The 18521-nt window shown below is 38.3% G+C and overlaps 2 protein-coding genes across 3 annotated transcripts; one reads left to right on the top strand and one right to left on the bottom strand.

The window, feature by feature from the left end:
• Positions 1 to 534: 534 nt before the first annotated feature.
• Positions 535 to 3082, bottom strand: LOC149027110 (protein ALUMINUM SENSITIVE 3-like). The gene is made up of 4 exons (XM_089146401.1): positions 2868 to 3082; positions 2427 to 2726; positions 1252 to 1497; positions 535 to 1112 (listed from the first exon to the last, which is right to left on the bottom strand). The coding sequence occupies exons 2-4, from the start codon at positions 2655 to 2657 to the stop codon at positions 798 to 800; spliced, it is 792 nt and encodes a 263-aa protein (XP_089002527.1). The 5' UTR covers positions 2658 to 2726; positions 2868 to 3082; the 3' UTR covers positions 535 to 797.
• Positions 3083 to 9023: 5941 nt separating this feature from the next.
• Positions 9024 to 18345, top strand: GAF1 (Polymerase/histidinol phosphatase-like protein). 2 transcript variants are annotated; one of them, XR_016174032.1, is made up of 9 exons: positions 9024 to 9604; positions 9716 to 9793; positions 9915 to 9995; positions 11577 to 11731; positions 11816 to 12978; positions 13269 to 13385; positions 16589 to 16964; positions 18008 to 18085; positions 18220 to 18345. XR_016174032.1 is itself a non-coding variant. In XM_089159271.1 (6 exons), exons 1-6 carry the CDS (start codon positions 9164 to 9166, stop codon positions 13376 to 13378), a joined length of 2028 nt encoding a protein of 675 aa, XP_089015397.1. In that variant the 5' UTR covers positions 9024 to 9163; the 3' UTR covers positions 13379 to 14411. The 2 variants fall into 2 exon arrangements, 1 of the variants encoding a protein (XP_089015397.1); XM_089159271.1 differs by lacking the exons at positions 16589 to 16964; positions 18008 to 18085; positions 18220 to 18345 and having other exon boundaries at positions 13269 to 14411.
• Positions 18346 to 18521: the final 176 nt, after the last annotated feature.

The raw sequence follows: 18521 nt of genomic DNA, 5'->3' as shown, positions 1-18521 counted from the left end.
TTAATTAGTTTTTTTTAATACACATGGAGTCTGAATGTAAACTATTATTTTTCTTCTTTTCTATTTTTGAATTAAAAATAAATAAGATGAAAGGAGTCTAAATGAACATTAACTCTCTTTTTTCCAATCAAGAAGAACTCGACATAAATAAATCTCTAAGGTTCACACAATGTGTAATCTGGTCCGATTTTGTGCATTTTTTCCCCTCACTTTAAAACAAACTAACCAAGTTTGTGCTTTATTTCCCTCACTTTTTGTTTTTTATTTCCCTCACTTTTAAAACAAACGAATGTTTTGACACAGTTTTGATCCCATTTTGAGAAACTTTAAACCAAAAAAAAAAAAAAGAGAGCGAAGAAGTAAACAGCTTACCTTGAAAAGGCAGAGTCATTCTTGTCTTTTTGACATGAAAGCATATCATCATCCTATTCTGGTACATTCATTTTTTTGTTCTATAACATGAAACAATTTCCCCCTTGTGTAACCATACATGATCTCAACAATAAACAATGATAAATAACAAAAACACGTTTATATATGAAAAGTGGGAAACAAAACAGAATCAGTAATCTAACTAGATTTTGTGAATTGGCAAGACACAGAAAAAACTGTTTCTGTTTTCTTGCTTCTAGATAAGAAACACAATATTGCAAGGGGGATTTAATGCATGAACAACTAAAAAATATCTGACTGCAAAACAAGTGATTGAGATGATTGCAGTTTATTACATTACATTTCAATTTGAGAAACATATCTTGCCTCTAGTAAGCAGCAGTGTTAACAACAAAAGGAAAAGCCTACTCTGCATTAAAAACATTGTTCTCCAACTGGAAAGCTTTAGTGAAGAAGGAGGTGCAACAGAGGTATGTTGACATGATGCTACTAACAGTAGTTGACCCCATTTGCATGTTCATCACCACCATCTGCAACTGAATTGCCTCCACGGGGGAGGCGCCCGCCATTATAAGACCAGTCATTGCACCCGGAAGTGAGATCAGCCCCACGGTCTTTGCATTGTCCAAAATAGGAGAAAGTGCAAGAATCAAAGCCCTCTTTACTTGCTGCATTGTAGCCTGACGTGGGGTTGCTCCAAGTGCTAATGCAGTTTCTACCTACATGAAGAAGTAGGGCATTTGGATAACAACAAAAATAAGACTCTCTGTAAAAGAATATACAAAACTCAAACAGCACAGCCTAGATTTCCTCAAATGACTCAAAAAGTAACTTTTCAACTTAAGAGTGAAGACCCACCAGGTTTTTCTGCATTCTAATATCGTCTCTAAGTCGCCTCATTGTAACACCAGTCACAGCCATGGAACTTCCAACCATCATGCCTGCTACGGGAATGATGTATCGTGGTGTAAAAGGGAAAACCTTCAGCACAAGAAGCAAGAACATGGTCACTGATGTTCCTGTCAAAATAGATGCTCCTGCAATGTACTTTCCATGTGGTACGTGTTTTGCCCGTTGACCTGCTGTGTAAGCAGCAATCAAGATCTACAACACATGGACAAAATGCAAAAGATGGGGTAGATAACTCAGTTAAGCATAAATTAACCTAAGAAGAAGAAGAAAAAAACAGGAAAAACTAGATTCATTCCTTGAATTTGTCTTGTCTCCTTGGTCACAGCCTTGGTGTGTAGCTCATTTTCTTTGCTTTGCTTTTGCTTAAGACCTTATTGGCTTCAGTAAGGGTCCACCCTTTGTTTTCTTTTGGTACGTTCCCCCCTCACCCACTTCTTCTATTGGCTAATGAATTCTTCATTCATCCCCTCAAAAGGAAAACATCAAGAATCGATATTGTCTAATTGTGACAGCACTTTTGTTGCAGAAGTTCTTCCAGTCATAATCTGGAAGTGAAGGTCAGGAAGCCAACTACAAGTGTGTTCTAATAGTATATCCAGAAGACCATACAAGATGCTTGGCACTACTCATCCTCTCTGACCATTTCGACTATCCATTGAATCAATTTGGAGATATAGATTTTTATCATATGGTCTCCCATCTCCACATATATTAAGTAGCAAGAGCAGAGATATTCCACAACCAATCAAGCGACAGTGATTTATTACAAAGTTTCATTCACATCCTTTGTGGATCATCTAATACATGTTAGAATACTAATAAAAGATTCTACATAAGGTGGGCTCCATTGATTGTATTACACTTGATTTGGTTTTCTTATGGTATTTGATGAAGTTCATGAGTGCTCACAACTTTGAATGACCTCAACATTTTACAGATGATCTTCAATTAAACTCGCCTAGGTCTATTGATCACGACTTTGAATGGGTATATATTAAGCTTTATTCAACATGGTAACCAGCAAAATTTTCCTGCTAGACCTTTAAACGAACAGTTAATAAGCAAATATGAGGAAAAGATGGAATTCTGAAAGCAATTGAAGCAGAGAGGAGGAAACAAACCATGAACAAGTAAGCACCAAGAATCAAACAACCGTTGTCCTGCTTAAAAATGAACTGAAGCACGAAACCAATCATAGACAATTGAACAAAAGCCCTAGTAATGGAGTAGAGCATGTCTTTTCCCAACCCAAGTTTCTGAAAGTACGAGAGAGTCACGGCCATTAGAATAACAGTGAGGGCAGCAAGCGGTTTCAACATACCCTTGAGGTAATCAACCCAATCGATGTCCATGTTAAGTTATCCAAAATCCACTCAGAAACAAAATGAAGCACTTGAGACTGAAGATAGACTCTGTAATCACTGGAAGAACATATCATAGAAGGAAAATATATGAAGGAGAATATAAGGCAAATCACTGGAAGAACGTATCATAGAAGGAAAATATATGAAGGAGAAGATAAGGCAATAAGCGGGGCAAAACTCTTGATGCAACTGGGTCACCTCGAGATGTAAATGTGATAACCGAGGAAAGCTCATTTGGGGAAATAGCGTTCTGCGAATCCATTGTCTTCCCAGCGGCACAACCGTTCAGGGGCATTGCGCAAATGATGTGAACCGCGTTCTGATGTCTTCATGTGTGTAGTCAGTAGTGTAGCTTTCAGTAACTACTCTCTGTCTTCGAATGTCGGTAGATGATTCGAATCCTGCAGTTTCATGCACAACTGTCCTTTTTCTTTCCACAAATGCCCATAAGATTGTTCTTAAAGACAGAACCGATAGGTAGGTTCCTCCCTGTCCGTGTAAAGTAACTACTTTCGCGTGCAACATGACGAGCATTTGCATCTTTTTGGTTTCAATGAAATTCCATTTTTAGCGTTCTTATGGGTGAATTCGTGAAACCAACCAGCATGTGTACGCTTCACGTGATCACCTATCAAGTTTACACGTTTATGACGCATCAGTAGTTTCCTCAGTTTCCAACTCCTAGACGTCAGATTACCAAAAAAAAAAAACTCCTAGACGTCATAACTCATAAGAAATGCTTACCGATATCTTAAGAAAAACCTTTCGTACGTCTTGGACAAATCTGTCTGTCAATTTTAGATTTAAGCTTTTTTTGTTATTTATTTCTAGGTTTTAGTGTTTGTCCCATTTTGTTTCTTTATGTAATAATGATTTTTTTCAAAAATTTGTAATCGAATAGGTTAATATAAGATTGGGAGTTGTTGCGCAAACTAAAAAAAGAAAAGCCTTCCCTACAAGAAAACAAAATAATTTTACATTAACAACAAAAAAAAAAAAAAAAAACATAACGAATTATATTTGACATGTGTCAATGTGAGCCTCGTGCACAACTATGAAAATAAGATCAATGGAAGATTAATAGAATAATTGAAAATTTCATTTTTCAACGGATAAATCGTCGATTTAACACTTGCCTTGATTGTTGCATATGTAATATTTTAATGGCTAATTTATCTATATATAAAAAGTGATTTATATGTCAATGCATGGTTGGTTGAGTGGTAAACTCTATATTTTTCAGTAAAGAGGTCGTGGGTTTGACCGATGCGAACCGCATTTCACTTCTAATATTAAAAAAAAAACACCAATACAAAAATATTAATAATAATAAACTATGGGAACAAGTGGTATTTTTGTTTATTTTATAATTTTAACTTTTTTTTTCAACCAAAACTGTTTATTTTTAACTAAACTATTTATCTTTCCCTTCTTGGTAAGATGCGTAATATTTTAATGGTCAGGCACATATGGCTCAATGGTGCATCCATGAAAACACCTCATTACATTTAGTTTTTATCTTAATAAAAAGTCCAATAATGATTCACCTTCTTTTAAATAAATTCATTCAGATTTTTTTTTTTAAATATGTTTAAGTCACTTATTTTATTTTAAGGATAATTACTGTTGCCCCTTGTAGTTTGATTTTATTGATAATAAAACCATGTTCTTTACGAAATTACTATTGCCCCCCTTCTTATAACAGTGTTAAGTAACCGTTAAGTTTTAATATGTAATGTCTAATTTGTCCTTCATTAATTTTAATAAATCAAAAAACGTTGCTATCCCATTTATAAAAACCATATTAAATATCAATTTTAATAAATAAATAAAAAAACGTTGCTATCCCATTTATAAAAACCATATTAAATGTCAATTTTATCATAAACTTCATTTATTTTGAATTAAAGAAATTGGCAAAATCCAAATCCGATTTGGTTTCCCACCTTCACTAAATTTCATTTATTTTGAATTAAAAATATTGGCAAAATTCAAATCCAAATTGGTTTCCCACCTTCCCTAAACTTTATTTATTTTGAATTAAAGAATGAGAAAAATCCAAATCCGATTTGGTTTTCCGCCTTCATTAAGCTTCATTTATTTTGAAAATATTTTAGGTGATTTTTTGTTTCTAATTTAGTTGAATTCAATTTTCCTTCCTCTTGGTTTTCTATTTGAGTTTTATTCAATCATTTTTTCTTTATTTGGTGGGTTTTTTTTTAATAAAACGGATTATAGTTATTTTTTTCTCCACAGTTAATTAAGGGTACTATTGTAACTTGACAAAAGGGTAAATAAGTAAAGAGACAAATATAAGGGTATTTTGGGGCTTTTTAAAAAAATATAAATGTGCCACATCATCAGTAAACTAACGGAACTTAACGGTAGAGGGCATTAGTAATTGTAGACAAAGTTAAAGGTTGGATTAATAATTTTGAAAAGTACAGGGGATACAGTAGTAATAAAATCAAAGTACAGGGGGCAATAGTAATTATCCCTTTATTTTATTGTAAGAATGTTTGAGTCACTTAAAATGCACAAACTCACGTTGAATCATTCATGTTGGAAAAATTACAGATAATTTACAAGTCACAACTCAACCACAGGCAATAAAGCTTCGAATCTAGTTAACTCTGGGGGTGCAAATTTGGCATTGACCTGCCCTAAGCTCACACTGAGCCCGAATCTTAGGCTTAAGATTTTGACCCTAAGGGTGGGTTAGGTCCAAGGGTGGGCCTGAGATTACTCTTTGGTCCGCCTGGCTTATCCTGACTTGTTTCTGATTTTATGCCTTGACCCTGGCCCTGATTTTGATTCCAACCCTAATTTTGTATTTGATACTTGATCTCAATGAATTAGGAACAGAGACGATAATAGGATCAACTAAGGCTAGGGCCAAATATAGGATCAATCAAGGCCAGGGCTAGGGCTAGGGCTAGAGATAGGGCCAATCAGGCATAGGGCCAGGGATAAGGCCATTCAAGGTCATGAATATAGTCAATCAGGGCTAAAGACAATGCTAATCAGGGCGGAAATGGACTTGAAGCCGCTGCGATCGCAACACCTATAAGAAAACTAATCTAATGGTTGTAATGAAAATCCATGGACTTAAGTGTAAATATAATTTTTTCCTTTTACAAAAGCTCACCTATTCTTTTAAAATTTACACAAAGAAGTCATTGTGTTCACGCGACTCAGATGACCTCGATTTGGGGATTTCCTATTTCGCTTTCTGAGATCACAGCTCGAGCAATGAAGATCGAGAACAAAGCGAAAGAGTAGGAATAAGAAATGGAAGCCAACCTACAAGGTGACAGAGGCTAATGGAGCGGCCATGCCAAGGTAGAGAGCGGAAGCTCCCTCAACACATACGATACGGCGAAGGAGACTGACGGCAGATCAGGTGGGTTTAGAAGATTGTTGAAGGCGGATCCTCAGCGTGTCCAGAGGGTAGCCAGAGATGACCCATGCGGCTACCCCAAATCCCCTGCAACAAACTCTTTCCCCTAGCTGGTTGCTAGAAACTCTGGCCATAAATCCATTTTCTTTCACTTCCATTCCACGAAGACACAGACCCGATTTCCCAATTTCCCAATTCACTTCTCTTCTTGATTAGCCAACAATCCAATCCCTATTGTTAAGATGCAGGGATCTCTCCGTTGTGTTGTATTAATAATGATGATGGATAGAACTGGGACGAAATCTCATCAAATTAAACATACTCTTGGTTTGTGGTACCCTTTCATGTTCATGATCTCAGGTTGGCTACGAGTTTGTGTTTGATATAGTATCGAGTTCGGACACGCCAGCCAATGTTCTTGACCTTCATTGCTCGAGCTGATAGTGATATTATCACAGCAACCACCACTGTAAGAGCAGCGAAGGACCTCAGACCGCGAAATAGGAAATCCCCAAATTGAGGTCATCTGAGTCGCGGGAACACAGGAACTTCTTTATGTAAATTTCAAAAGAATAGGTGAGGTTTTGTAAAGGAAAAAAATTATATCTACAATAAAGTCCATAGGTTTTCATTTAGAATCATTAGATTAATATCCTTACACGTGTTTTTACCCTCTTAAATATCTCGAGATAAAAAATAGGAGGGTAAAAATTAGTATTATCTTCGGAATCCGCGTTGAATAAGATTGTTGATTACCAAAAAAAAAAAAAAAAAAAAAAGTAAATATTCGGAATCCGATTTGGTTCCCATGATCCCATTTGTCCCTCATCGTCTTCTTCCTCCTCTTTCCTCGTTGAAATCATAGACTTGGTTTCATCTTCTCATTAGGTGAAATCACATATTCCTGCACCTAGGGGACGTATATGTAGATCCTTTTTCTCCTCTTCTACGTCCAAAATAATAAAAAAATGAAAATAAAAGGTAAGAAGAGGACAAAACTGCTCCAAAGAAGAAAACGATCGCTTGATGCGTAAGCGATACATTTAGAAACATTGAATCAAAATCTTGATCGACCATCGAGAAATTAAGGTCAAGATCGGACTATTATGTCCAAAAATTCGCAGGAGACACAGGATTGGAGCTTAAGCTTTTTTCCGTGGTCTCTTTTTTTTTTTTTTTTTTTTTTTTTGGTATAAAACTCGATTAAGAACAAGACATGGAAACTGGATGAGGAACGGGCTCCTTCAACCATTGAGTGGAAATAGGCCAATCTAACGCCGTCTCAAGCGCCAGGGCTTCCTGGGCCAGGGAGCGAGCTACAAGGAACAGAAGAGAAAAACATGAGATGGGTGCACAAGCACCAATATCTTCAATGACATTCATCAAACAAGTAGGAACTGGAAGATCAGGCTGTAAGAGCAGTCTTACGACGTTAAGGCAATCAGATTCTATGATGATTTGAAGCCAGCCTTCCCCTATTGCAGTATGATACCTAACGCCTCTCGAACTTCAGCTTCTCCAAATACCATTGGCATCAATCTTGCCAATACAGGATCTCCTTGCCAATCTCTTACAACAAAACCAATTCCGCTAGCTGATTTGTTTAATTTCAGCGCTGCATCAGAATTTATTTTTAGTACTCCCCTTTCCGGAGGACGCCATGAGCAGCAATCAGCTTGATTCCTTCGTAGTTGATCACTTACCACATTATGCTGACTAGCTCTTGAGTCACTTAAGGTATTCTTTGCCATGACGAACTCTATTGCTGCCTTTGATGCTAGTTGAATCACATCGTGAGGAAGCCACTGCCACCATTAAATAGATTTAAATTTCTAGCTCTCCAGAGATACCAGATGATAAATCCAATCTGAGCTTCCAGGTACCTATAGATACCTTTGTCCACCGCTTTATATTGCCCCCACTGTGCAATCCATTGATCAGTCGTGTAATCCATCCGTTCATCAAAACGCAGTCATAGGTTCGAACCCAACCAAACCGCCCTCGCATAAGTACAATGAAAAAATATATGCTCTGTGGTTTCTCTTTCCCCACACCTAGCACATTGATCATCCACTTCCATTCCTCTATGTAGGCAGGTTACTCCAGCTGCTAGAGCTTGGTTACATGCACGCCATAGTAGTGCTCGCACCTTCGGTAACGCATTAAGGCTCCATATTTTTTTCCAGACTGCTTTATCCACTAATTCCCATTTTTTCCGGTTTGAGGTTGAAGCTTTCCTTCGTTTAACTTCCTGCTTCTCATTGATCAGCATGTGGTACGCTGATTTTATTGTAAAAATACCCCTCTTATCAGCAGTCCAAATGAGTTGATCCTCTACAGGGAACATTGGCAATTGGATTTGTAGAATGGCTAAAGAAATCTCCTTTAGAAACAAAGTATTCAGAATGCTTCTATTCCACATACCATCCATATCTATTAGATCTTTAACATTTACTATCTCCTCTGATGGTGCCATAGAGGCTGGAATACACCAATCTGCTAGTCCAGGAACCCATTTATCTTTCCATATATGAATGGAGTCTCCCCTCTCAACCCTCCAAACAATGCCTTTCTTAATGACTTCTCTGCCTAACAGAACACTTCGCCAGCCCCATGAAGGCGAGCTCCCTATCTTTGCCTCCAGAAAGCTGCATTTTGGGTAGTAAATATTTTTCATGACAATAGCCCAGTGTGAAAAAGGGTCAGTTAGGAGTTTCCAAGCCAGCTTTGCCAACAAAGCTCTGTTATGTAATGAGCCATCCCTGAAACCGAGTCCTCCCATATCCTTTGACATGCATAAACGTTCCCATGACATCCAATCTGAACTTTTTTTCGTGGTCGAAACCTAGGAAATAGTTTACCAAAAAAAAAAAAAGCCGGAAATAATAGGGTATATGGCTTATAAATGACACGCAGCAAATCCAAACCGTCCATCTATCTTCGCGGTAAAAGGAGCTTAGCGAGCTGGATCTTCAAAAGAGCTTAGGGCGGCAAAAACCCATGCTCTTCAATCCCCGCCTTACCACGGTTCGCCCTGGTTTCCCCCGCTTCCCTCCATCCCTCTCAATCTGTCTCTCACAGTGACGAATTCGAGATGGGTTTCTTCGATTTCAATGTGCCGTACTTGGAAGGAGGTGGATCAGAGAAATCAGTCACTGATAAGAGCAGCAAGAAGAATGCGAGATTGAAATTTGTAGTGAAAGCCATGGAGATGGGTTACACTGGAATCGCTTACAATCGTTCTATGTCGGGAATCATGTCCGACGCAGATCGCTGCACCATCTCTCTTTTCCCTCTCTCTTCCCTCCTCAAAGCAGCTCCTTCTTTCTCCGCTTCCGTTAAGTTTCAGAGAGAGCTTTTAGGTGTTCCCTTGAATTCTCCCTTTCGTCAGTACACGCGTTTGACCGTTGCCGTGGACAACCCTCGCCAGGCCGACGCTTTGAATTCTGGCAATCCAGTGCTCAAATCCTATGATTTAGTTGCAGTTCGCCCCTTGAATCAGCTTGCCTTTGAACGCGCCTGTAATGTTTCTGAGGTTTGTGCTGTGAAGCCGGTGATTCAGAGTTCGATCGATTTTATTTATTGAATCAATGTTTGTTAAGGTAATCTATACTAACTTTGCGGGATTTTGATTGGGTTGTACAAGGTGGATATTATTGCCATAGATTTCTCCCAGAAGCTACCTTTTCGTTTGAAGCTTCCACTTGTCAAAGCTGCAATGGAGGTCTCTGTTCATAATTTTTACCCTCCTATTTATTTATTTGAAGAATGAATGAGTGTAAAGCAACATAATTGATTGGGACTTTTAGATAACTTTCTGTTCTTAATTTCGTTTCCTTGTGCAGCGTGGGATATATTTTGAGATTGTTTATTCGCATCTTATCTCCGATGTTCAAGCGAGGAGGCAGTTGATTTCAAATGCTAAGGTATTAACATTCATATTCAAACCCATTTTTTCTCAACCAACATGGTCAGTTTGCTTGCAGTGAATATATAAAGGAGCTGCCGCGCTGGTTGTTATATTGGGTTTAGAAGTGGCAATGCTTTTTACGCCATTGCTTACATGTTGTCAACTATAATCATCGTATCGTACATTTAAGCATAATGTTCCTGTTGGCTGATTGGGCCCAATTATCACTTCACATAAGAGGATGCATGTCTTGGTGAGTTTCCTTCACAGTAGGTAGTCACCAAGGATATAGAACAGGGGGGGGGTCTAAATCATCAATTCGGTGTTTTGCCATCGTGCACTGTAATTCAATTGAGAACAAAGAGTTAGATCTGTGGCAATTAGTTTAATTGTAAGGGGCTCTTCACCAGAGAAGAAGAAAAACTTTAATTAAATCTGTAAGCAGCATGTTTTTGGGAAGTGGGTTCTTCCTTGTTGTTTAATGTTGATGGATGCTTGGTAACATTATTAAAACACAGAGAAGAATCCACTTACCTCTAGAAGGTCACAATAAGTCAATAACATGGATGACTGTGCTACCACGGTTCTGATCAACGTTGCTTCTATTTTCGCATGGAGTCTTCTTCCCTTCTTTTCCTGTAAAGTGCTCCTCAAGATCCAACAATGGCACAAAGAGAGCTGTCTTCTAATTCTTTACCTCATACTCATTTATAACGCAAGATGGCAATTACCTGCCAGACTTGATAGAGTTTGAACATCACTTGTTAATCTCTGGGTAAACTACCTATGATCAAGCAGTTACCTTATGTAGATAGGAAACTAAATCCACTTAGTATGTAGCATGTTATGTTGATGTGGCAATTAGGCTACATCAGCCAACATTCACCCACTTTTCCGATTGTCGCTACATGCCTAGTAAATGTTTTGTACTGAATTTGTTGTGTGGCCATATTGGAATAATAATTTCCCTTCACACTGAAAATTAAAACTCCATCGCATGATTCTTAGTAGTTCCTTTCCAACAAATAGGCCATTCCCTTGCCTGTGTTATGACGGGCTCTCATTCTGATAATGAACTCAAATGTGATTGTTCCAAACTTTAGGGCCTGTTTGGTTACATAAATCTAGAGATTTCAAATCTTTGGATTCATGAATCTGAGAATTATACCCGTTTGGTTGTAAAAATCTTTAGATTCATGAATTCTATAGATTCACCTTTTTACACTAAAAACGTGAATCTATAGATTTATGGGTAAGGGGTGAAATCCAGAGATTTCAAAAAAGCTATACATTTGCACATTCACAAAAATCAACGTCGATCAAATATTTTTTTAGGATGAATCCACAGATTTCATTCCACAACCAAACACTTAATTTTATAAATTATGACTCCATAGATTTGAAGTCTATAGATTTGAAATCTCTAGATATTTGAAATCTTTAGACTCGTGTAACCAAACAGGCCCTTAGAGAATCAATATTGTTCTGAATCAATCCATGGTAACAAATTGAATGGTGTGCAGACTAAAAAAAATGATACAAAAGCCTATTTTTTTCCGGATCATCAACTTAATGCTGCAATATTATGATATTTCAGTTACTAGTTGATTGGACACGAGGAAAAAATCTTATTGTCTCAAGTGCTGCTCTTACTGTAAATGAACTAAGAGGACCATATGATGTTGCAAATTTATCCACATTGCTGGGCCTCTCAATGGAACGAGCAAAGGAAGCAATTTCTAAGAACTGCAGGTGCGTTAACTTACAGCCTTGTGTATCTAACTGTTATAATCCAGGTAGCTCAATGAGTCTTTGTGGTTTTTTAATTTCTTGCAGGGCCCTAGTAGCTAATGCCTTGAAGAAAAAACAATGGTTCAAGGAGGCAATAAAAATTGAAAGAATATCACCTGATAAGCCATTGAACTCCAAAGAGCATTGGTTTGTAGACTGCCACAACTGGGATGACATCTCTAGTGGTGAGGGTGATCTAGTTGTGGATGAAATTACAAAGTTCTTTTCTGCATCTACTGTAGCTCCAAAAACTTCAAAAGCCATTGATTTTTTCCCAATAACAAACGATATGCAGTTGAAGAACTTGGTGTCTGGCAGTGGTGTAGAGTTGCACACACCAACAGATAAGAGTGCGAAGCTGTCATCCAATGTCAAGGAATATGGGGGGTCAGATGTTGCTAATGAGAACTCCAAGGATTCAGTTGTACCTTTTGAAGTTCCTCATACAACACTAACTATCATGCCATCAAATCATCGAGTCTCTGGTTCTGAAGATCGTTTAGATTCCTCAACAAATGAAAAATTGGAACCTTTCTCTGATGACATGGAAATTGAATCCTTAAGAGATTTGAGTGAAGTGGCTAATGTTTTGGGAGGGTCAGATGTAGTTCCAGTAGCAGTTGGAGCAACATCCCTTTCATCATCTCAAGAGTGTATCGTTAACCATGAGACGGTTCCTGGGCTATCACATGAAAAAGTGATGCATGATGCTACCGGGGGCATTGAGCATTCAACCGCATTTTATTCAGAGTCTAAAGTTTTTCCACCAAAAGATTGTCTTGCTTCTACAGAAGGTGACCTCATATCACTCATTGATGTGATGGAAGATTCCACTGGTAACCGAAATCGTATGTATGATGAAGATTCTGAAAGGCCTGAATCTGTAGTTTTGGGTGAACCAGATGTTGCAACAAATGAAAACTTATCCGAGAGAGATATTGAGGAGCAGAAAGGATCTGTTTCTGTTGCATGTGATGCCCCTTTGCCCAGAGATATTGCAGATGAGGAACCTTGTGAGGAATGTAGGAATGCAGTGCATCTAATTGGAGATGCGATGCAACTTGTGGCACCTTCTTGTGGAATGCATCGGGATGTACTCCGGGTTGCAGATGATCAGTCACATGAGGAAGGTTTAGTTGAATTGGAAAAGCAAAAGGAAGAATGTTCTATTGGCACCAACCACTTGACGCTGGACGGATTAAGAAGAGGTAAGAGATTAGTTTGGGATTGAAAATTATCTTGCAACCCCTGTTGATTTGGGGGAAGTTTTGTTGGTTGAAAACATATTTCATAGGTTTTAAGTTCACTTTCTTCCGTGAATTTAATCTTTTTACCACCCCCCCCAACCCAAAAAAAAAAAGAAAAAGAAAAAAAAGAAAAAAAGAAAAAGAAAAAAGAGAGAGTAAAGTGTTGGCTTTGCTTATTTGTTATTTCACACTTAAAAGTTTCCACTTTGCTTGAAGGCTATGCTTAGTATTCTTGGTTCTTTTATCTGCAGGTAAAAGTAGATCCCAAAGGGTACATCATCAAGCCTTCCCATTTCCTCTCAAGCGCATGTTGAAGCCTGTAATTTTTAAGAAGAAATATGGGAAACTGAAAAAAAGATGAAAATGGTGTAAGGATTCTTTTTGTACCATCAACCATTCTAGTTGATTAATACAAGTATATGGAAATAGCTGATGATGTTTCATATTGATTGCTAGAACAGTTTGAATACCCAGTGCCTAACAGAGAAAATTATTGGATCGTTTTGAGGGATACCTCATATAGTTTATGCTGATGGGGATCAATATTACAGATGAATCTAATCTCTGGTTTCATGATTGGGACATAATCTCTTATCATGATCTTAACTTTACCTGTTGGGAGTTTGAATAAGCTTTCTCATTAACTATTTACGTATCTGGGGACCAATCTTGATCTATGTAACCTCTATAATTACCAGCGTGGAAGTTCTGATTTGATTTAGAGAACGCGGATGTGAAGTTTCGTTTTCCTTTTTATGAATTGCTGGCTCCCGGTCTTATGCTTTTAATCTATCACATTCTTTTGCAACTTTGCAAACTCTGCCCTCATCTACATCTGGAGTAAGTACTTTTTGATGATCTCCATTTGAGCTCTTCTTGAGTGTCGTTTCAATGGGATGGGATCTCTGAGAAATTATTCTAAATGAAAACACCATCCATTTCGAGAGCTGATGAAATGATATTGCTTCGAGTTATAGCAACTGAGGTCTTTAGTTCTAGACACACTACCAACATATAGCCAGGTTAGGTACAATCTTAGATTCAGACTGCCATAGTTCCTTCTATGTGATAACCCATTGTACCTTTGGACTCTGTCAGATTATTATAGTAATAGAGTTTCATAGTCAATTCTTGGCTTCCTTATTCTGTAGGACAGATGTAGATTGTCCTGTAAATTAGGGTCATAAGAGTAGGTTTTGGGATGAATTGCAACCGATTATGGGTAGCTGTAAGATTTACAAATGGTAGAGAAGTGTTATAAAGTACCGAAGTAGATCTTGGTTTGTTGTTTTGAAATCCAAAGGATATTTTTTTGGTGTTAATTACATGTACACTGCCCATACTTTACCTAGAACATTTATGGAGATGAGGTTGCCAATAACCACCTTGTACACCCCCCATGCACCAGTTTTCCTCTCTTTTTTCTTAGAATGAACACAAAATTATTGGTCTGTCAGTAACTTAATGACTATATATATAATTTTTTTTTTTTCAAATGAAGGGGTGTAGAGAATGATAGTTGGAAGCCTCATCTTTATTGCTGTTTTAGGCAAGTATGGGGTTTACATCTGATTTTACCTTTTCCTAGGGAAGTGGATGGAAAGCGATGGGTATAACGCCGAGGAGGCAGAAACCTTTTAGTTGGAAGATCTGGGTCTTAGCTTCAGTTAGAACTAGGAATTCATAACTTGAGAGCATGTTGCGAGGAACTTCCTTGTGTCCTTCCTCTTCAATAAGGAGCTGTTAGGCATGGTATTTTGACAATGGATGCTTAGAAAAAACCTTTGCCTTTAACGGTGGGTAATTTGTCAGACCAGTTTTGAGTTGTATCTCTTTTTGAGTATGGATAGGAGTATCTTATTGATATTTGCTTGAGTGAAACTTGCTTCAGGATTGATAGAACAAAGGTAGCAAAATCTTCCTTTCTATATTTGGAAGGAGAACTAGTCTTCCACTCTACACAAGCCAGCGAGAAAATAAAAAAGTGTTTAGGGCGAAAGTTCTCGAGGTCCTCCACCTTTGCATATTTCTGTCTCTGTCTCCTCTCTCTCCTGCTTCTCTCCTGCTTCTCTCCTTCTCTTCCTCACTCTCTGCTTCCCCTCCTCCATCCCTTTCTGCCACCTCTGCCTCTCTCTGCCAGAAACCAGACTCAACAGTAATGAAGAGTCTTCCACGCTATAGATCTGGAGGTTGGAGGGATGCTGGCAATCCTCATTTCTTTCTCTTCCCTCTCTGTTGGTGGTTGGTTGCCTCTATAAGTCTGTTCTCCTCCTTTCTTCCTCCCTGTTACTTGGGCTTCTCCACCTCCCCCCCCCCCCACGCGACTGTCTGTCTGTTTCTCCTCCTTTCCTCTCAAATACGTTAAAAAAACCTTCCTCATCTTTCTCCCCTCTCTCTGCTTCTCCTCTCGCCCTCTCCGTGCATCTACCTCTCATCCTCTCTGTTCATTTTCTTCTCCCCTTAGACTCCTCCTCCCTTTGTCTCCTTTGCGTTCTCTTTCTCGATTTCTCTCTGCTTCTCTTTCTCTCTGCTTCTCTTTCTCCCCCTCACCATTGCCATTGGATCAGGGACCTTCCTGCCGCAGTTTCCTTGCTACTCTATGTGCTGTGAGTGTCTCATCTGAAGCAAGATTGGCACCTCCCTCCATCGTTTGATCTGCATGGAGAAAGATCTTTACACATATAAGGAAACATATCCCTGCCATCTGTTGCATATGGCTTTCTGCCCTGCTGCGTCTTCTCCTCTGTTTTTATCTGCCCTGTTGCTGATTTGTGTTGTCAGCCCTGCTGTTGCAACTTTAGTTTATCCTGCGATGTTGCAACTGTGATACCCTCTGTGATGCTATGTTTCTCCTTGCTGCGATGCCCGCTGTGATTGTTGCAATAATGGCCCCCTTTCACCAAATAGACATGGCACTGTGTTGGTCTAGGTTGGCCTAATGGCTAGGTTTTTTGATCCATTTTGGCCTAAAGTTGTGCTAGTATTGTGCTTTTAGCTATCTTATAAGGCTTCGTGCCATTTGTTTGAGCTGTATTTTCTTTTCATTGGGTCTACAGTTGTATTCTTTCCCCTTCCGCTTTCTCTCATTTGGTTAATGAATTGTTTATTCACCCCCCCCCCCCCAAAAAAAAAAAAAAAAAACTTGCTTCAGGTTCATTTCTGTTCATCATTTCTTCTTCTTGGGCGACGGATTCTTAACCCAACTATGGTGAATTAATTTGATATCAAGTATGCCTGGTTGTGCTTTAGGCATACTTTGTCCACTCTAAATCATGCTAATAGAGTCGAAACTTGTTAGCCAGCCAACAGACTTTCCACTGGAGCAGAGCACAGCTCAGTTGACCACCTTGATTAAATGACAAAGTTGTTTTTATTAATCAGCACCACACAGTTTGTTGTTGACTAGTCTGTGTTGGCTGTCAACCTGGCAGATCATAGGCAAGAATGGTATGAATGGATATCATAATGTATCTGTGGGAGGTAGTTGTATATTGGTCAAAATAAGTCTTCAACTGTGTGTTACCTTTCTGCATAACTGCTCAGATTCTCGTTTGGTATTATTTGCTAATAGGGAGCATAAAAAAGGCAATGGCTTGTTGAGCAGATGGATGATGCTATTTATCAAGTAGGTCCACTCACCCTCTATCTCCTCTCCCTCTCTCTTTTTTTTGGGTTGGCGGGGGGTGGGGAGTTTCGCTTGTTTGTCTCGATGTTATTTTTAGCTTATTTTTTTGGTATGCTTTATCTTGGTACTTCTGCCTACTTCAGCTAATCTTATTTTTGCCATTCCACTCGATGAGGAACATATCTGAGACAACCTACTATATGGTTGTGCCTATGAATTTCTTAGACTCCTGTTCAAATGGATTGGCTATGTCCCAGCAGCCATCAACCAACAACCGTGTGCAATCTCATCTTTTATTCATTCCAAGACCGTGTGACTTCAGGTACATGAATTTTATAACTTCTTCAAAGAGAGCAAGTTTTTTTGCTTTTTAAGCTGTAAAACTGTTTACAATTTTCTTATAATACTCTTCCAGTAACCCTGCTGTGTACCCCTTGGAACATATTCACATAAGATACAAACCAACCATGTCAGAACGGTGAGTAGTGCTGTCCATTTTGGGGGCACTGGTAGGCCTAATGAATGAAGCCAAGCATGAAAACATGGATGGGAAAGTCTGATCAGGACAATCCACATTGCTGGGGTAGAGCCTCGTTGAGTTTATGACGATTGGAATTTCCTAAACAGAGCACCAAACTCCAGTTTTTTTTTTTTAATTGAATATTGAAATAGTAACATGAATTTAATAGTGATAATGCCGGGAGTCACAATTGGTGCCTCAATTTAATACTAATACCTTTCGTTTGATTAAGAGCCAATAAAAGGTTAGACTTTCAATTATTTCCCACTATCCAGATTTACATTCTTTGTCCATTGTTCCTCTTTCATTGCTTTTAATTTTTCTTTTGGGGTAAAGTTAGCCTTCAATTTTAGTACTTCATTACTTGTTTATGTCGCAGGTGGTCCTTGTTGCACGTTACCTAATTATCTTGATTGCTTCCTATTTATTTTTTTCAGCAATAGGTCTTCAGTTGCTTGGCTTTCTTTGGATCCTTTCTTTCTGGTTCTCCATTTTGTTATTTATTATGCATCCACTTCAACACTTCCATGTCAGCTATACTTCTCTAGCCAATAGTGCCATATCCTTGTTATTCTAATTCTGTTCTAGTAGAATATATGTGCCCCATTGCTCCTGTTGATCTTAAGATAGTCATACGAAGATCATATAGGTGATGTAGTGTTGAATGGTTAGTCATATAAAGATCATATAGGTGATGTAGTGTTGAATGGTGAATCTTTGAACGAGTTAATACTCAAAGCATCTTTAACCAATTTGTTACATGCTTCTATTAGTTATTGCAAGATTGCATCTCTTTTCTCTTACGGTCATGACCGACTGTTGTGCGCACTGTTTGAGCTTTGAAGGCAAACACTTAGTGGGGTGCTTGTGCTGAGAGCCGACAAGAATCAAGACTGCTATTGCCTCCTAGGGTTGTCTAAAAGGTATTTAGCTGATAAAGTTAGATTCGTTTTCAAATTTAGAGCTCAATTATGCCTATTATTATATGCTTAAATTTGCTATATATATAGTAATATATAATATTTAGAAACGTAGTTGAAGCATTGTTATTTCACAGGAACCGTAAAGCCAAACATACACTTTTAAAAGAGCTGAAGAGACTGGGATTTGCCTTTGCTTGCTCAGTATCTTTCTATTTTATATCACAGAGGTTGTTACTTTACACGATAGTTGACAGTGGAGACCTTTGTTTACAGAGCAGAAACTTTCTTAGTCTGTTCATGCTCGGAAGCTTCGTTGAGTCTTTAGAAATTGCAGAAACATACACAGAGACAGATGTTGGGGAGCTATAAATGTATAGTTTCATATGAGTTGTTTGAATCATGGATGTGTCTTCATACATAATTGATCTCGCAGCTT

This window comes from Hakea prostrata, chromosome 1 (assembly GCF_041222555.1).
Source record: "Hakea prostrata isolate BN-2017 chromosome 1, UWA_Hpros_2, whole genome shotgun sequence".
Classification (NCBI taxonomy): domain Eukaryota; kingdom Viridiplantae; phylum Streptophyta; class Magnoliopsida; order Proteales; family Proteaceae; genus Hakea; species Hakea prostrata.
This window is presented reverse-complemented; position numbering and strand designations above follow the sequence as displayed.

Bases quoted from the DNA above. Each gene is read 5' to 3' on its own strand.
- LOC149027110 (XM_089146401.1), bottom strand. From the start codon at position 2,657: ATGGACATCGATTGGGTTGATTACCTCAAGGGTATGTTGAAACCGCTT. The intron at 1,498-2,426 runs GTTTGTTTCCTC...CATGTGTTGTAG, and splicing joins TTGGTGCTTACTTGTTCATG to ATCTTGATTGCTGCTTACAC. The intron at 1,113-1,251 runs GTGGGTCTTCAC...TTCTTCATGTAG, and splicing joins TTAGAATGCAGAAAAACCTG to GTAGAAACTGCATTAGCACT.
- GAF1 (XM_089159271.1), top strand. From the start codon at position 9,164: ATGGGTTTCTTCGATTTCAATGTGCCGTACTTGGAAGGAGGTGGATCA. The intron at 11,732-11,815 runs GTGCGTTAACTT...AATTTCTTGCAG, and splicing joins GCAATTTCTAAGAACTGCAG to GGCCCTAGTAGCTAATGCCT. The intron at 12,979-13,268 runs GTAAGAGATTAG...TTTTATCTGCAG, and splicing joins GCTGGACGGATTAAGAAGAG to GTAAAAGTAGATCCCAAAGG.